The sequence below is a fragment of the Zootoca vivipara genome, chromosome 1, assembly GCF_963506605.1.
Source record: "Zootoca vivipara chromosome 1, rZooViv1.1, whole genome shotgun sequence".
Taxonomy (NCBI): domain Eukaryota; kingdom Metazoa; phylum Chordata; class Lepidosauria; order Squamata; family Lacertidae; genus Zootoca; species Zootoca vivipara.
The window spans coordinates 73,197,491-73,213,457 of NC_083276.1; the positions used below are offsets into that span (position 1 = coordinate 73,197,491).

The 15,967-nt window shown below is 45.9% G+C and overlaps 1 protein-coding gene across 1 annotated transcript in view; it reads right to left on the reverse strand.

The window, feature by feature from the left end:
• The window catches only part of CD81 (CD81 molecule), a 58,721-nt gene that overhangs the window by 9,244 nt on the left and 33,510 nt on the right, over positions 1 to 15,967 (reverse strand). Inside the window, exons 3-4 of the mRNA XM_035121009.2 lie at positions 11,161 to 11,258; positions 8,340 to 8,414 (exon numbers count right to left, since the gene is read on the reverse strand). Coding sequence (XP_034976900.1) covers positions 8,340 to 8,414; positions 11,161 to 11,258 — 173 coding nt within the window. The remainder of the gene's footprint in view (positions 1 to 8,339; positions 8,415 to 11,160; positions 11,259 to 15,967) is intronic.

Genomic DNA, 15,967 nt, shown 5'->3' on the forward strand with positions numbered 1-15,967 from the left:
TACAGTCACAATGAAAAATGCTAACCATGTATTTTCTATAGTTTCCAGTTGCTTAACAGAGGCTAAGTTCAGAGCAGGGAGCTGGGCTTGCAGAAAGGTCTGTCACACACTTGAAAAGAGAAGGCAATCTAGCAAGATGGAGTTAAAACAGTAAGAGGAGTGCTACAAGCTGGATAGGCCCTCTGCCCTCAATAAATGCTAGAGGAACTCAGTGCCCAGTCAGGATAATCATTCAGTTAAGAGTACATGAGTTTGAACCAACAGTCTCCTGCAGGCCTCACAGGTCCTAAAGCAGGAGAACAATATTATTGGCAATATTAGTGCCCCAAACCAAGGACTAGTTGTCCCAAACCAAGGACTAGTTGTTGATGCATGGAAAGAGCTGTCCAAAGGCTTCTCTCATCAACGTAGTGGAGCTGGAACATGTCACTTTGTTCTGTCGCCCAAATGCCCAGCCACTGCTTTTCCACTGCAGCATCAGGAGGAACCAATTTCCAGTATTGTGTGTGTGTGTGTGTGCACAAGATTTGGCTTGGATACTAAACCGGAGTTTCAGGAAACAGCCTGGCTCATTCCACAGTGCTCTGTTGGCTGCCTGATTCCATCCAAGTCTGCTTCATTTTCCCTATCCCATTCATTATTGGGAAGTGAAACAAATGGCTGCAACTTGTTTTCTACTTGGCAGAAATGGATGTAATTACCAGGTACAATAGCCACTTCAGAATTGATGAAGTCTAATTGCTGGAGGGGCAGGAGATTTTTTTGTGCTGGGCACATTTAAAAGGATACACACACACACACACACTTCATTTTGGGGTAGAACTGGATGAAATTTGAAGGCAAGAATCCGCATCCCCCGCTCCTTTTTGAAGGCACGAATTCTAGCAAATTTCAGAAGGATGGCTGCAGTGCTTTTCCCACAAAAGCAGCCTTTACAATTTCGGAGTGGATGAAAAGGGAATCATTTAATCTTTCCTATTGTTTTGGTGACAATTGTTCTGAAAGTTGCAGGCATGACAGAGGTGCACCTGCGCAATAAACCCATTGAACGGTAGACAATTAAGTCTGGCACCTTTTGTGCTAGGCACACTTACAGTTAATGGGGTGGGGTGGGGTGGGGAGGGGGAAGCAAATTATAAAACATTCACTTTATGTATAAAATCATTCCCGCTGATTACAAGTTTAACCTGTCAGTCACAACAGAGCTCCTCTCCCCCTTCTCTCTCTGTTGTTTCCTGTACTGCCTTCCGGAATTTTCCTTACATGGTAAGTTTAGAGGCTTTAAGTTGCAATTTTAGTAGATGTCTGAAGCATTTTTTAAATGTAGATTTCAGAGGCACCATTTCAGTGGTCTCTGCTTCAACTTTCAGAGGCACCATTTCAGTGGTCTCTGCTTCAACTCATACCACCTTGTGCAGATCTCACTTTGCCTCAAGCGTGCCCCAAATCCTTTCAAGGCACCCCATTTCACATTGGAATGTGCTCAAATTTGATGCATACCTCTAGTTTTCAGGGAAGAAAACACAGGGAGGAGGATACAGTACAAAACTTTGGGCAAGAAACAGATGGTAGGATGGATAAGGTCCCCAGCTTTGAGGAGGGGGTGCTCACAGATAGCAGCTGTGATCAGGTGTACTAGCTTCAATTGGTATTCTGGCTGTGCCTCTTTCTGGACCTCGCTCCTGTTGTGCACACCCTGAGACCTGCTTCACCTGGTTTCCATCATGCATTTTGTGTAGCACTTAGGTAACTTAGAAGCTTCCAACTCCTGCCATGTTCTGCAACTCAATTCATACTCAAGGCTAACCATGTGGATTCCATTATGCCATTACTTCCATCTCCCCAGGGTAGTTTCCAGGCCAACTCCAAGGTGCTAGTTTTAATCTTTCAAACCCTACAAGGGCTGGGCCTTGGATATTTGAGGGGATGCTTTCTTCCATGTGCACCTCCCTATTGTTTCTGAGGGTGCCCTCATTATAAAAGGGTGAGGTTGGTCCATAATGGCTATTTGTTGGGTCCTTGCAATTGGGAAAAAAATCCCCCCCATCACAAACATGACAAATTGGTTTGTTGAGGAAGACTATGAAAGCTTCTTTTTCGATAAGACTTTTAAGCCTGCAGTGGAAACCTGTGCCCTCCAGTTCTCCCCTTGTGTGCTTAAAAAACAAAGCCAAGCGCTAAATAAAGCATCATGAGTGTCGTGCTCCAGAATCAACAGAGTTGCAGCAGGGCAAATGCATTGTGGATTTAAACTCTTTTAGGGAAACACATGCGTGGGCCAGCTGTTTGCAGCTGTGCTAAGGGGAACATGCCCTCTTCACATCCCAATCTAAGCTACCCCTTGGGGAAGTAGGAAGTTGAGAAACAGCATGCCAGATTTCATTTTAAAAGGAGAGAATAGGAGGCTGTTTTTATTAAGGGATAATTTGCCCTAGGGGAAGACCATTAAGGACTACAAAATCCTCCTATTTCATTTCTTCAGTGCCATCTGGAACTGGCTAGTGGATAAAAACACTGATAATAGAATTTCCTCCCACTGTGCACAGTCTGCAGAAGGGCTCAGATGACACCAATGCTAATAAAAGTGAGTGGTCATTTGATACTGAGGAATGAGTGTGTGTCATTCAAATTACAATGGTACCTCGGTTTAAGAACAGCCCTGTTTAAGAACTATTCGGTTTATAAGTAGTGTCCCAGTTTGCGAACTTTACCTCAGTCTAAGAACGGAAGCCGAACAGTGGAAGAGCACCGGTGGCGGGAGGCCTCATTAGAGAAACCGCACCTCGGTTTAAGAACGGTTTTTGTTTAAGAACGGACTTCCAGAACAGATTAAGTTTGTAAACCGAGGTACCACTGTATTCCCATATATCGTGGCTGTGTGGTGCTGGTGCTAAGCTCTTTCTCATGCAATCACAGGAACCCCACACTCCTCATGGTGGGATGAGAGAAATCAGTATCATCTCAGTGAAACAACATAATCAAGTTTGCCTCCACACCATGCTATAGGGTTGTGTGTGTGTGAGAGAGAGAGGGGGGATGAAGACAACAAGTGCAGACAGGCAGAAGAAGAAAAATAAGGATGAGCAGAAAAGGGGAGCAAAACCTACTAGTTACTCTCAGAAATAAGATCTTTACCACAGCTCTAAACACATAGTTTCGAAGAGGATAAATCTATGTGCATGTGATTCCCTGGATGAATATTGCCACCTATCTTGTGAGAGAAAGAAATTCTGGAGTTTTGGGATGGATAACATTTGAGGCTACAGGTATCTGAAGAAGTGTGCATGCACTTGAAAGCTCATACCTACCGTGTTTCCCCTTTTTTAAGACGTAGCCATAAAGTAAGCCATGGCAGGATTTTTAAACATTTGTGAAATATAAGACATACCCTGAAAATAAGACATACCTCCATGCCGTGTGGAGCGAGACCGCCGAGGGCCCCAGCCAGCCAGCGGGACTCAGAACGCCGGCTGCAGCAGCAGGAGGCCTGCCGGCTTGGTGCCTGGAGCCAGCTGCTGCTGCAGCGGCGAGCGCGCAGAGCGCCCGAGCCAGCGGTCTTGCCTCCGCCCGGCCGAGGAGGCCTGCCGCCCAGAACCGGTGGCTGCAGCGTGGAGCGTGCCAAGCGCTCCGCAGCATTGAGCGCTTAGAGCGCTCTGTCGGGCCGGGCGGAGCGCTTGAGCCAGCGGCCTCCGCTTGGCCCGACCGAGGAGACCTGCCTCCCTGCCTCCCAGAAGTGGCGGCTGCAGCATGGAGCGCGCCGAGCGCTCTGCAGGACTGAGCGCTTGGAGCGCTCTGTCGGGCCGGGCGGAGCGCCTGAGCCAGCGGCCTCCGCTTGACCCGGCCGATGAGACCTGCCTCCCAGCCGCCCAGAAGTGGCGGCTGCAGCATGGAGCACGCCGAGCGCTCTGCAGGACTGAGCACTTGGAGCGCTCTGTCGGGCCGGGCGGAGCGCCTGAGCCAGCGGCGTCCGCTTGGCCCGGCCGAGGAGACCTGCCTCCCTGCCGCCCAGAAGTGGCGGCTGCAGCATGGAGCACTTGGAGCGCTCTGCAGGACTGAGCGCTTGGAGCGCTCTGTCGGGCCGGGCGGAGCGCCTGAGCCAGCGGCCTCCGCCTGGCCCGGCTGAGGAGACCTGCCTCCCCGCCGCCCAGATCCGGCTGCTGCAGTGTGGAGCGCGCCGAGCGCTCTGCAGGACTGAGCGCTTGGAGCGCTCTGTCGGGCCGGGCGGAGCGCCTGAGCCAGCGGCCTCCGCTTGGCCCGGCCAAGGAGACCTGCCTCCCCGCCGCCCAGAACCGGCAGCTGCAGCGTGGAGCACGCCAAACGCTCCGCAGCGCCAAGCACTTGGAGCGCCCTGCCGGGCCGAGCGGACCACGTAAGCCAGTGGCCTCTGGATCGGCAGAAATCAGGGGCCTGGGTGGGAGGGCGACTGGGGTGTGCCTTTTGGATACTTGCATTTTCTTTCTTGTTTTCTTCCCTTTTTGCAATGTACAGAAATGCAAACTATATCTTATCATCATCACTATTATTACAATTTCACCCCTCCGTTTCTTTTCTCTGTGTGTGTGTGTGTAATTGTGGAACCCTCCCAGCCAATTGAGAAATGCACAGACGTCTTTCTTTAGTTCTTTACAACCATTGAACTCTGTTGTCTGTTTAAATTTCACATTTAAAAAGGAAGATAACTGGGTAGTTTCCTTTTCCTTTTAAAAATATTATCTGCAGCAAAGCAGAAATGGGCACAAGAAACAGGAGGTGTGGACCTTTTGGGTTTGCTTTTCTCAGGGTTCAATCCAACCCCACCTTCCCCAGCTGCCGCCTCCCCACCTTTCCTCCCCAGATCGGCTCTGCCCCATCGTCACGTTGCTCTTAGGCATTTTGCTCAAAGCGTAGCGTATGGGGAGGGCTAAGGAGAAGATGTTCATCCAAGCCAGGCTTTCAGGTGCTGCTGGACTCCAACTCCCAATAGCCAGCATGGCCAGTGGTTGGGGATAATGGGAACTGCAGCCCCACAGCATCCGGAGGGCTGGGGGGTTGCTCTGGAACTTCTCTCCCTCCCTCCTTTTCCGTCTCTTTCCCCTCTCTTCAGACACTCATGTGCTGCATCTGCTTTGGGGTAACTTGATGGTAGAATTTGGGCTAGATGACAGGTAATTAAAAAAATAAGACACCCCACTGAAAATAAGACACCCTGTGTTTTTTTGAGAAAAAGAAGTTATAAGACGGTGTCTTAAAAAAGGGGAAACACGGTATGAGAAACTTAGTTGGTCTCTAAGGTGCTATTGGAAGGATTTTTTTATTTATTTTGATCTGAGGCTACAGTGACCCAAACGTAGTAAGAGTGATATAAACACAACTTAAAGTAATATTGTAAAAAAGTAGGCTACTCAAGAGGTCCAAAGTTTTCCAACTGTTATTCAACAGGATGTAATGTGCTTGTATATAAACAGCCCTTGATTATGCAAAGGTTGCAAGGGGGTGGGGAGAATCCTTGGCAGTCTCTTCCGAAAGATAATTGCTCTTGCAAGTTAAAAAAACAAACCCCAGTGTCCTTTATTTCAAGCTATTCATTGCTATAATCGTTATAATGCTTACCTTGGATTGATTTAATAACCCCCTGCATTGCCTACTTTTTTTCCTCCCTGTGAGAGCATTTATTTATTGCCCCCACAGCCATTAATCTACTTTATGATAAGGTAACCAAATCAGCATCTTTTATTACATAACTTCTTCCTGGCTCTCCCTTGCCTTGCCCTGTGTTTTCATTATCCCTTTAAGTCTAGACATCAGAACAACTTGCAGATGCATAGTTTTCCATAGCCTCAAACTCCATAATAATGTTCCTAAAAACGCTGTATTATTTGTGTAACCACAATGTTGTGGTTAGCCACAAAGACTAACACGGGGAGAGAAAACCCTTCTCCAAGTCTGAAAATTTAACTTCCATTACATAGGTATTTGTCTTATATAAGGCTATGCACAGAAAATCAAAGAAACTATGAGATGAACTGCCGTGGCCCCAAATGTACAATTTTAGTTTTTTTCTATCCCAAATGGTCTTGCACAAAATTGAATGTGTATACCCAACCCACAAGCAACAATGCTAATCCTTACCACCTTCTGGACTTTGGTAAACACCTCAGAGGAGTAGGTTTGACATGTGTTCTTTGTTGAAGTACTAACACCTATTCAAGGATATAACCACAATATAGTCCGCATGAGGCTATAGGATTCCCCCCCCCCCTGTGTTTTTAGCGGTTCTTGTTTTTATGTCAGTCACCCTGAATCCTATCAGGGACAAAGGTGGGATATACTACACTACTACTGATGAATGATAATAGCAAACTTGCTATCTGTGTTATAACCCCCATAAAGTAATTTAGTGCAAGGATGAAACACAGGAAACCAAGTTGCGCAGTCAGACCACTGTAGCCCACCCTGTACAGTATAGTCTACACTGACAGGCAACCCTTGCCAGTGTTTTAGACAGGAGTTTTTCTCAGCCCTATCAGTAGGTTTGCGGATACCTTAAGGTTTGTAGAAATAAATTTTGTAAAAAAGAAAAAGCGAAAAACACCTTAAAGGGGTGACAGCCTCCAGAACAGTGAGGACTGATTGTGGTCAGCAGGCACAGCATGCTGATTGGCTGTTGCTGGTGGGGGATATTGGAAACTGGGTATGGGAAATGGAATGGAGTGTGCTGGGGAAGGGGCTCTCCGGCACCTTGAACAAAAGCACTCTGCACAGCGAAATTTTGTTGCACGTTCCACTTATCCACAATCTATTTCACAGCTATTCAGTATCTGCCAAACATTCCTAGAAGAGTTGGAAGGGACCCTGAGGATCATCTAGTCCAAACCCCCTTCAATGAAGGAATACGCGGATGCCCCATACAGGGATTGAACCTGCAACCTTGGCGTTCTCAGCACCACGCTGTAACCAACTGGGAAAGAGGCCGGCTCACCAACACTCTCAAAACTCTGAACATAGTACCCCCTATGTTATTCAGGTTACTCAGCTGTCAGAGGGAACGCTGCCAACACTTGATCCCGAGGCAACACTTGTCTTTACCGAATCATTGGCATGTACAACTGAAAAAAGTCTATATTTAGACTCTCTCTTGTATTATCCAGCCCTTCTCGCCTGGGCCTCTTGTTTCCCATCTTCCCCTATACTGAAACTTGGATTGGAAACTCTCAGGGCAAGGAGTTGTATTTTGTATGTCACGACAGTCTGTGGAAGCGCATAGAGAACAACTGTATACATACCACAGAAGTTCTGCAGCAGCTATGGACTCAAACACTAGCATGATCTCTGGCTCTTAAACAGATGCAGTTGGTTTATCTGGCTTCCAGAGCTAGAGGGCTGCTCTCAGCAGGTAGGAAAGAAGGGTGGGGCAAAAATTTGTTGAAGCAGCAGGTTGGGATATTGTCTTGCTGCATAGTTCCTGACTACCCCGGACCTGTTAAAACATCTGCAAAAGAGGAGCTGCAAACACCCTTCCCCAACCTGGTGCCCTCAAAGCGTTTTGGTGCCAACAGCCACCACGGCTGTCCAAAATATGTGGAAGGCACCACGCTGGGGAAAGCTGCTACACAGAAGACAGAACCATGCTCTGCCTCATGTGAATGTGCCCTGTGGTGATGTAGTTGCAGTATTATGTTTCAGAGGTGGAAAACCCAGGACCAAGGGTGGTATCCAACAAAGTAGTTCCCCCCTCCCTTTCCTCTTCCTGCACCCTCTTCAAATCTGCTCTGCTGAGTCAGAGGAATCCCCAGAACCAATTCAAGGGGTGCACGGGGAGAGGAGAAGGGAAAGCCCTGCCCAGAATCATTGCACTAAGCTAACTAATTTGTTGGACACCACCCCAAATTCCTAACCTAGCTTCACTGTAAAGTTTTGGGAGTAATCACCAGCTCCCTGTGCCAAATTAGATGTTAAAAAGAGGGGCAGAGCTACTGGTCTTATTTTCCTTGCAATGCATCAAATGTAAACTACGTGGAGGTCAACACACCAGGCATTTCCTCACATCACTGTTTGAGGGGAGGAAGGGAGAGGTCTAGCATGCTGTCACATCTAGGTGCTGGTAAGTGAAGAAAAACAAGTAAAGGAATACAAAACAGCCCGGTCATTTATAAATGTATTTTGGGGCATCCAGCCTAACCTACCCTCAACAAGGGGTTTTGTGAGGGGAAACTACGTCACTTTGCAAAATTAATAGGTTTTGGCCTAGGACACTCATGCCACATTAAAAATGCTGGCCTTTAAGGTACCATGAGATTCTTTGTTGTGCTGGAAACTTACCATAAATATACATTATGAATCCTCCTAGCGAATCCCCTTACCTGATCCTTATGAACGAAGCCCCAGATTCCAGCAGCCACTTCACAAGCAAACAAGATTACGAGGCATGTGAAAAACTGTGAAGAAAACAGATCAGGTAAGAAAAGGAAGTAGTGCTCTCCAGTAACAGAGAATGACTTTGGTAGGACTGTGCAAAGGGGGTGTCAAAAGTATGGAATTAAAAAGGGTCAATAGTGAACTTCAAGAATGGAGAGCCACCACTATCTCACCAGGACAATAGTGGCCTCTTTGAGAAACCACAAATCAATGTGTATTCCACATCCCCATACAGTTCAATTCAAAGGGAATGCATTCTGCTTCTGAGCCTTCCATTTAAGGCTGCTGTCTCGTAAACTGTGACTCAGTTGGCAAAGCAATGCTAAATCATGATTTTGTGCAGGGGTGGGCTCTGCAGATGTTATAGACTACAACTCCCAGCGGCTCAAACCAGCATGGCCAATGGTCAGGGATGATGGGAGCTGTAGTCCACAGCATCTGGAGTGAAGCATCAGATTTATGCACTCCCAACTCCTCCACCTGCAGAGTTTAGTTCTGTTTTTAAAGGATCTCAGCTTACTGCTATGTACAAACCAGAAATCCTGCTTTTTTTGTTTTTAAAAAGCTCCGGCTAGCTTAATAAGGCAGCTTTATATCTCATGGTTTGAAATTGAATTATGACACTGACTAGAGTCTGTTTTGCAGCAAGATATTTGGTTCATATGTCACATGAAGCAGAGATTCTTTAAACACAGAACAGAACTTGGCAGAAGTTCTCTTCTTGGCCATGCGAAGAGGAAAAAAGCGGTGAGGGAGCACAATGTGCTAACACAGCCAGTGACAAGGAAGACCAGGATAAGTAGGACCAGCACAAAACATTGTGCACTAGCATCACAATGCCAGAAGACAATTGCAAACACTCTGGTGTAGCTGAGAAGCCTTGAGAAAAGGCCTCCTGTAGCAATATCTCAGCCATTCATGCTCATCCTCTTAAAAATGTTGGAACAATATTATAGAGTAGTGTATTTTGGAAAGTTGCAGCAAAATCCCACTACTTTTCAGAAAGTCCTCAGACATTTGTCTACAATGCTCAAGGGACAGTTACGAGCAATTGCTACTGAGCACTTCAAATGGCAGTGGACATTTTGTATACAGAACATGAAAAATTACAGTGCTTCCCAGAGGACTTTCAATAGCCTGGCAGAGCACAAATAAGAGATAAGCCAGGGAGTGACAGCTTCATAAGCAACAACGGGGTAGAAGAGTGCTTCGGACTGCCTGGTGAAGTCTCCAAATTGTGAAATTCTCACAAGTCTCCAATCAATTTACCAATGTAGACCATATGTGAAGGGGTGAGCTTGAGCATTCCCAGGGGTGTTTATGCAATGAATTCTGGCAACACAAAAAGGAGGGTATGTATGCACTCCATCATGGGCATGAAAGAAAATGCAACCTTAAAAAAGGCAAGAGGCTCCCAAGAGGCAATGATGGTCAGCAACTTGGATGGCTTTTCAAGAGGATTAGACAAATATGTCCAGGATAAAACTATCACTGGCTACTAGCTATGATGGCTACGTTCTGCTCCCACAGTTGGAGACATTATGCTCCTGAATCCCAGTCACTGGAAACCACAGGAGGGGAAGTGGAGTTGTGCTCAGGTCTTGCTTGTGGGCTTCCCACAGGCACCTGACTGACCACTGGAATAGACAGGCTATTGACTTGAACCAGAAAGCTCTTCTTACATTCTTTTTTCCAAAAGAGCACTACTATAAAACAGGGAGGGCGGCGTTTTGTGTTTTTAATGCCAGACATGGCGATGCAGCCAATTAAGTTCCAAGTTTAGGGGTTATTTCCCCTATAGCTGCATTCTGCACATTTCAGGCAGCTTTTCTGTTTCACATTATTGATTGTGCATCTGTTTTCCTGGGGCCTGTTCTCCTTGCTATTTGCAAGAGTTCAGCCTATGTTTTGATTCTGGTCTTCCCTTGGCAGACATTTCCATTTACTTTCACACAGCACTGACATAATTTAAAAGCAGGGCCAGGCAACCAGCAGCTCTCAGGCCTTGTTTCTAAAGGCCCGTGTGAGCAATCCGTCCAGGGCTCTGGCAAGAGTGATCTGTCCCACCCTTGGCAGCCTGCTGGGTAGAGAGGAAGAGAGGGAAGGAGGCAGGCAGTGGGGACAGAGGCAGACAGAGAGAGAGAATAGAGGTGGCAGAACTGCTCACTTGGGAGCCCTGGTCCCGCCTACCAACAATACGGTCAGGTGATCCCTGAGGAAATGGGGCCAAGGATAGAAAAAAGGTTCCCTCAATACTAATTTAAAGCAAATCAGATCTAGGAGGCAAAGAGAGATTTATTTATTTTTAAACATGAATCTCAGAGCAGGCAAATGAGCCAGGCAAATGCTACTGTCTCATTTTGTACTAGGACATACTGCTGATCTCTAGGAGGACCAGGCAATCTTACACAAATAATAATTCAATATTTGGGTAATTTAGATACAATAACTAAACCACACATGCCTGGCTTCCCCTTTGTCACTGAGGAACACAGTGAGGAACACAATGGCAATATGCTGAGCACCCCTGATATTTAGATGGTACCACAGAAGTCTTTCACAGACATAAATTGGGATCAAATAAATTGCAGGAGGATTCTGCAGTCTCCTCCTTTCTTCTGGACAAAAGATGCCAGCTAAACAGGACCAAAAGTGCGCTTAAACCACAGATATGCTTGTCCCCTCAATGGACACCAACTCTTTCTACTGTTGGGTTATCATGAAGATATTAAGGGAAAAGGTGAGGAAGTAAAAAAGGTATCTTACTGTTCCAAGAAGGCACTGTGATTCCTGAATGGCACCATAGCAGCCCAGGAAACCCACGAACATCATCACTGCTCCAACAGCAATCAGGATGTAGATTCCTGCCAGGGAGGACAAAAGAAAGGCACAGGCATCAACGAAGGAAGTCTGATCAGAAACAGCTTGCGATGAGAGATGTGCATTTGTTTAACCCAGAACACCACCACCCTGCTCACACCAGCAGGGGAGGGAGGGGGGCCGGCAAAGCCAGCCTGGAGCTGTAGAAGCAATTGAACCCACACCCACCAAGTGGCAGCAGTGGGGCTAGCTCAGCATCCATTGGTTCAGTTCTTTCCTTGCCCCAGAACATCCCGTTTTGTGGCTTTCCATGGGCTACTGCCAGCAAAAAGCCTGTCGGTGGGTGAAACAGGAAGCTTTGCATCAGCAGAGTGAAGATAATGTCACTCTGTGGGCAGAGGCCAGAAGAGATGGTTTGGATGGGGCCAAGAAAGATGGTGGCATGGGTACCTTTATTTTCTGTTAACATGCCACTTTTGGATCTGTGCATGCAGATTGAAAAGTATTTTGGCATGCTATTTTTTCAACACAAGTGAACCAATATTTCATGTATCATTGGTCAAACTTCTGAATCCTTTTAGTAGTTGCATCCTCTTCCTTGATTTCTGGTGGTTTCCTCTTCAATGAAGCTTGTGGTTGATACTGAACAAGAGGGCATGTCATCGTAATATATGCCTGTGTTTTGTTACCAAAAGAGTCTTTCATCACTTCCTATAATGTTCACCTTCTCATTTCACTGCTGCCATTTTCTCCCCCCCCTTTCTCTGCTTTTCTTTTCTGTACCCATATGAAGGGCGCTTCTAAGTTCATTGTGCTTAGATGTGATCAGGAATCCCGAACAATCAGGGACCCGGCCATGGGGAGGATTCTAATCATTCTCACCTGTACCTGAAAGACCCCTTTCGTACCTTTGCAATGAATCCCTAAATGTGGCTTCTCGGTTCAATATAAGCACTAGAAAGAGGGCTGAACTAACCAGGCCAGCACCAGCCCACAATAATTCAGGGTGCACCTCAGAACATGCCCCAGAATCCTCTTAGACATAGCAGCCTCAAATAGGCTTGTTGGCAGTTGAGCCACCGTAAAAAGGGTTCCGCAATGGCAGAAAGTTTTGAACATCACCATTCAAGAGAATCAGGATGAAGCCAGGATGTTATGAGATAAAAATGAAACTGTATGATCAACAGTAATGTTCCTATTTATAAATTTCCAAATCTGACTGGGGCCTACAGAATGCCGGCCATGAAGAAAGCCAGCTTGTTACAGAAACTGTCCTAAACTGATAACCTGCCAAGCACACAGATGGTGGGAGGCGAACTGTTTGCTACTGTAAAACACAGATGGGGGGGTGGGGGCAGAACTTTACAATCATATAAACCTGAAGGCTTGTTATAAAACAGAAGATGTCTTTCCATCCCATTTGTTGTGAAGTAACATTCTTCAGAGGGAAAGGAGCTCTGCTTTTAATCTAGAATGGGTTCAAGATGAGAAATGGCAGCCAGCCAATACTAGAGAGGTCTTCTGTGAGCCAGGAGGCATCGATCTAATAGGAATGGTATAAACACACTGTGTCAGGTAGATCGGCAGGAGGCCAGAGGAGAGACAAGGAACCCCACACAAAGACCTTACATGAAAGCTTTCGCAAGCTGCACAATTACTATTTTGGCGGTGTGCAGCTGAAGATTTTTTTTAATACTTTTTATTAAAAAAGGAGAGAGAAATGCAAAAACAAAGAGAAGGTCATCTGTTAGTATGAATATGTGAAAAGGTTGAATCTCTCCTGTATCAGATCATGAAGAAACAAGTAGATTAAGTACCGTAGCTGCTTCCCTCCAAGAAAATTATCACCTCCAGGCAGAAAAACACCTTTCTAGATAATGCAAATATCTGCAATGAGCACAGAACCAGGCACTGGTGCTATCATTACCAAGCTGCATTATGTAAGGTAGCTCTTTATGGCGTTCTGTAAAAAATGCTATCCAGGTGTTTCTAGTAAAAGCCTTCCCTCATCCTCAGGGGCTTTATAATTTGAAAATACTAGGCCCTGAACCTGCAACCTTAAGGATGCAAAGCCTACACTTCTAATACAGAGCTTTGGTTCCCCGCTCTTGCCTTACTGGGAGGAGGAGACCTACAGAAAAATCTCCCCTCCCCCTACTGTGTTTCTCCGAAAATAAGACACCGTCTTATATTTATTTTTCCTCAAAAAACCACACCATGGCTTATTTTCAGGGGATGTCTTTTTTAAAAAATTAAGTATGGTTCAGTTTAACCTACAAGGTTAAACTGCCTATCACTGTGGCTTATTTTCGGGGTATGGCTTATATTCCATGAATGCTTAAAAATCCTGCTATGGCTTATTTTATGGCTACGTCTTATTTTCGGAGAAACAGGGTAGCTGTGCCCTGGCCCTGTGAATTAAGCGCTCTACGTGGGGCTACCTTTGAAGGTGACCCGGAAACTACAACTAATCCAGAATGCGGCAGCTAGACTGGTGACTGGGAGCGGCCGCCGAGATCACATAACACCGGTCCTAAAAGACCTACATTGGCTCCCAGTACGTTTCCGAGCACAATTCAAAGTGTTGGTGTTGACCTTTAAAGCCCTAAACGGCCTCAGTCCGGTATACCTGAAGGAGCGTCTCCACCCCCATCGTTCTGCCCGGACACTGAGGTCCAGCTCCGAGGGCCTTCTGGCGGTTCCCTCATTACGAGAAGCCAAGTTACAGGGAACCAGGCAGAGGGCCTTCTCGGTAGTGGCACCCACCCTGTGGAATGCCCTCCCACTAGAGGTCAAAGAGAACAATTACCAGACCTTTAGAAGGCATCTCAAGGCAGCCCTGTTTAGGGAAGCTTTTAATGTTTGATGGATTTCTGTATTTTAGAATTTCTGTTTTTTTGGAAGCCGCCCAGAGTGGCTGGGGGAACCCGGCCAGATGGGCGGGGTATAAATAATAAATTATTATTATTATTATTATTATAAGAACTTTCTAGAAAGAGCTGCTTTTGGTTTGTAGAACTGTTATTCCTGCATTCCAGTCCCAAAACGCGTTTTCTTGAAAAGCAAGTGCCACCCATTTCAATGAGACCTGCTCTCAAGCATGCACATTTAGGACTTCAGTGTGGCGAAAGATGAGCTATTACAACCCCAGCAAGGAAGCTGCTGAAAGCCAGTGGCTTTCCAGTGCCAGGATGTCTGCATTACTAACATTTGTTTTGTGAATCACTGTTAATTACATAATTATCACTGTTTATGCATTTCATTTTCCCAACCTCATTGTTCACACTCTTTATCCCCCTCCCCCCGCACAAGCCATGTGTATATATGCGGTTGCTAACATGTCTTCCTGTTCACCATTCATTTATCCCACACTTTTGTGCATTTCTCAGTCATTTTCCTAACTACATATTCATTGTTTTAATTTTTTTTAGTGCATTTGTTGTGCTAGGGCAACAGGGCACTTTAACTGTGCAAACCTAAAGTTAACAGCATGTACCTAAATCCATCCCACAAAATAGTGACAGTCTGGAGGCACCGCAAGTCTTAAAGGTTCAACAAGACTCTTGTTTGCACACTGGAAAGGCATCAGTACGCAGCTCCTCCTGACCACCTCAAATTTCTTTGGCATAATTCACAGAAGAAAATAATTCAGGCAGTTAGACTCGAGGAGTTTTCCAATACTCAGTGACTTCATCCTCCTGTTTCTTGACAGGCACCCAAGAGAGTGGAAGCTGTTCCATCGTAAGCAGTGGGATGGAGAGTGGGAAAGAAGTGTGATAATGGAACTGAAGTCAGAAAGCAATAAAATGATTGAGAAGCCTTTGGGAGAAAAGCCAGATTCATTCTAAGACACAGACAGACAGCCTTTATTGAGTTTCTCTTTGTCCCAGAGAGTCAGAGCCAAATAGACAACTGGAAGCAAATAAGAGTGGGACTATGCTATGCAGTTTTAAAATGAAAACAACAACAAACCTCCCAAGCAGACAGACAATGACCCCTTGTATGCAACTAAACTGAATTCAGCAAAGCAGAAACTCATTTTAAGAAAATGTAGCAGTGTAGATTTAATGACATGGGATAAGCCACTTGCATCTGCAGCATCCGAGCCTGTGGGGAGCATCTCTCTCTCTCTCCCTGAGACTAACCTCTTTACAGTCAAGAAGTTGTTTTCTCTGCAGAGTAAGTGCTGAGAGTTCACTCTATGTGTGGAACTCCATAAGCCGTTCTGTAGAATGGGTTTGGTCAGCACTAAACTTCCTTTTTCATAGAAGAGTAAAACAAAAGACCTCTTCTTAACCCTTCAGTAACTGGGGTGTCTTACACATCTCTCTTGGAGCCACCCAATCATTTGAATGCAGACAAATGCTGTTCCATTGAGACACATTTCCTTTATGACCAAGCCTTCATTAGAGTCACACTTGTCTCTGTCAAAAATTGCTTGGCACCCCCCTCCCAGAAAACAAACAACAGCAACAGCAACAACAACTGTGTTGTACAACCATTTATTGAAGAGCTACACTTCTGGTGACAGGTGAAACTGCATCTGCCATCACGATTAGCTTGCACAACTGGGTTTTTAGGATCAGAGCCAAAACCTAGGGTGTGAAGACAGATCCATCTCCTCAGTCTTCAGCCCAAAAACAGGCAATAAATGCATCCATAGAAACTCTTGGAATGCTGGAATCATTTGGCTATATCTCTTCCTGCTCACACCTGCCAATTTCACTGCCTGTTGTTGTTAAACAGGCAAGAG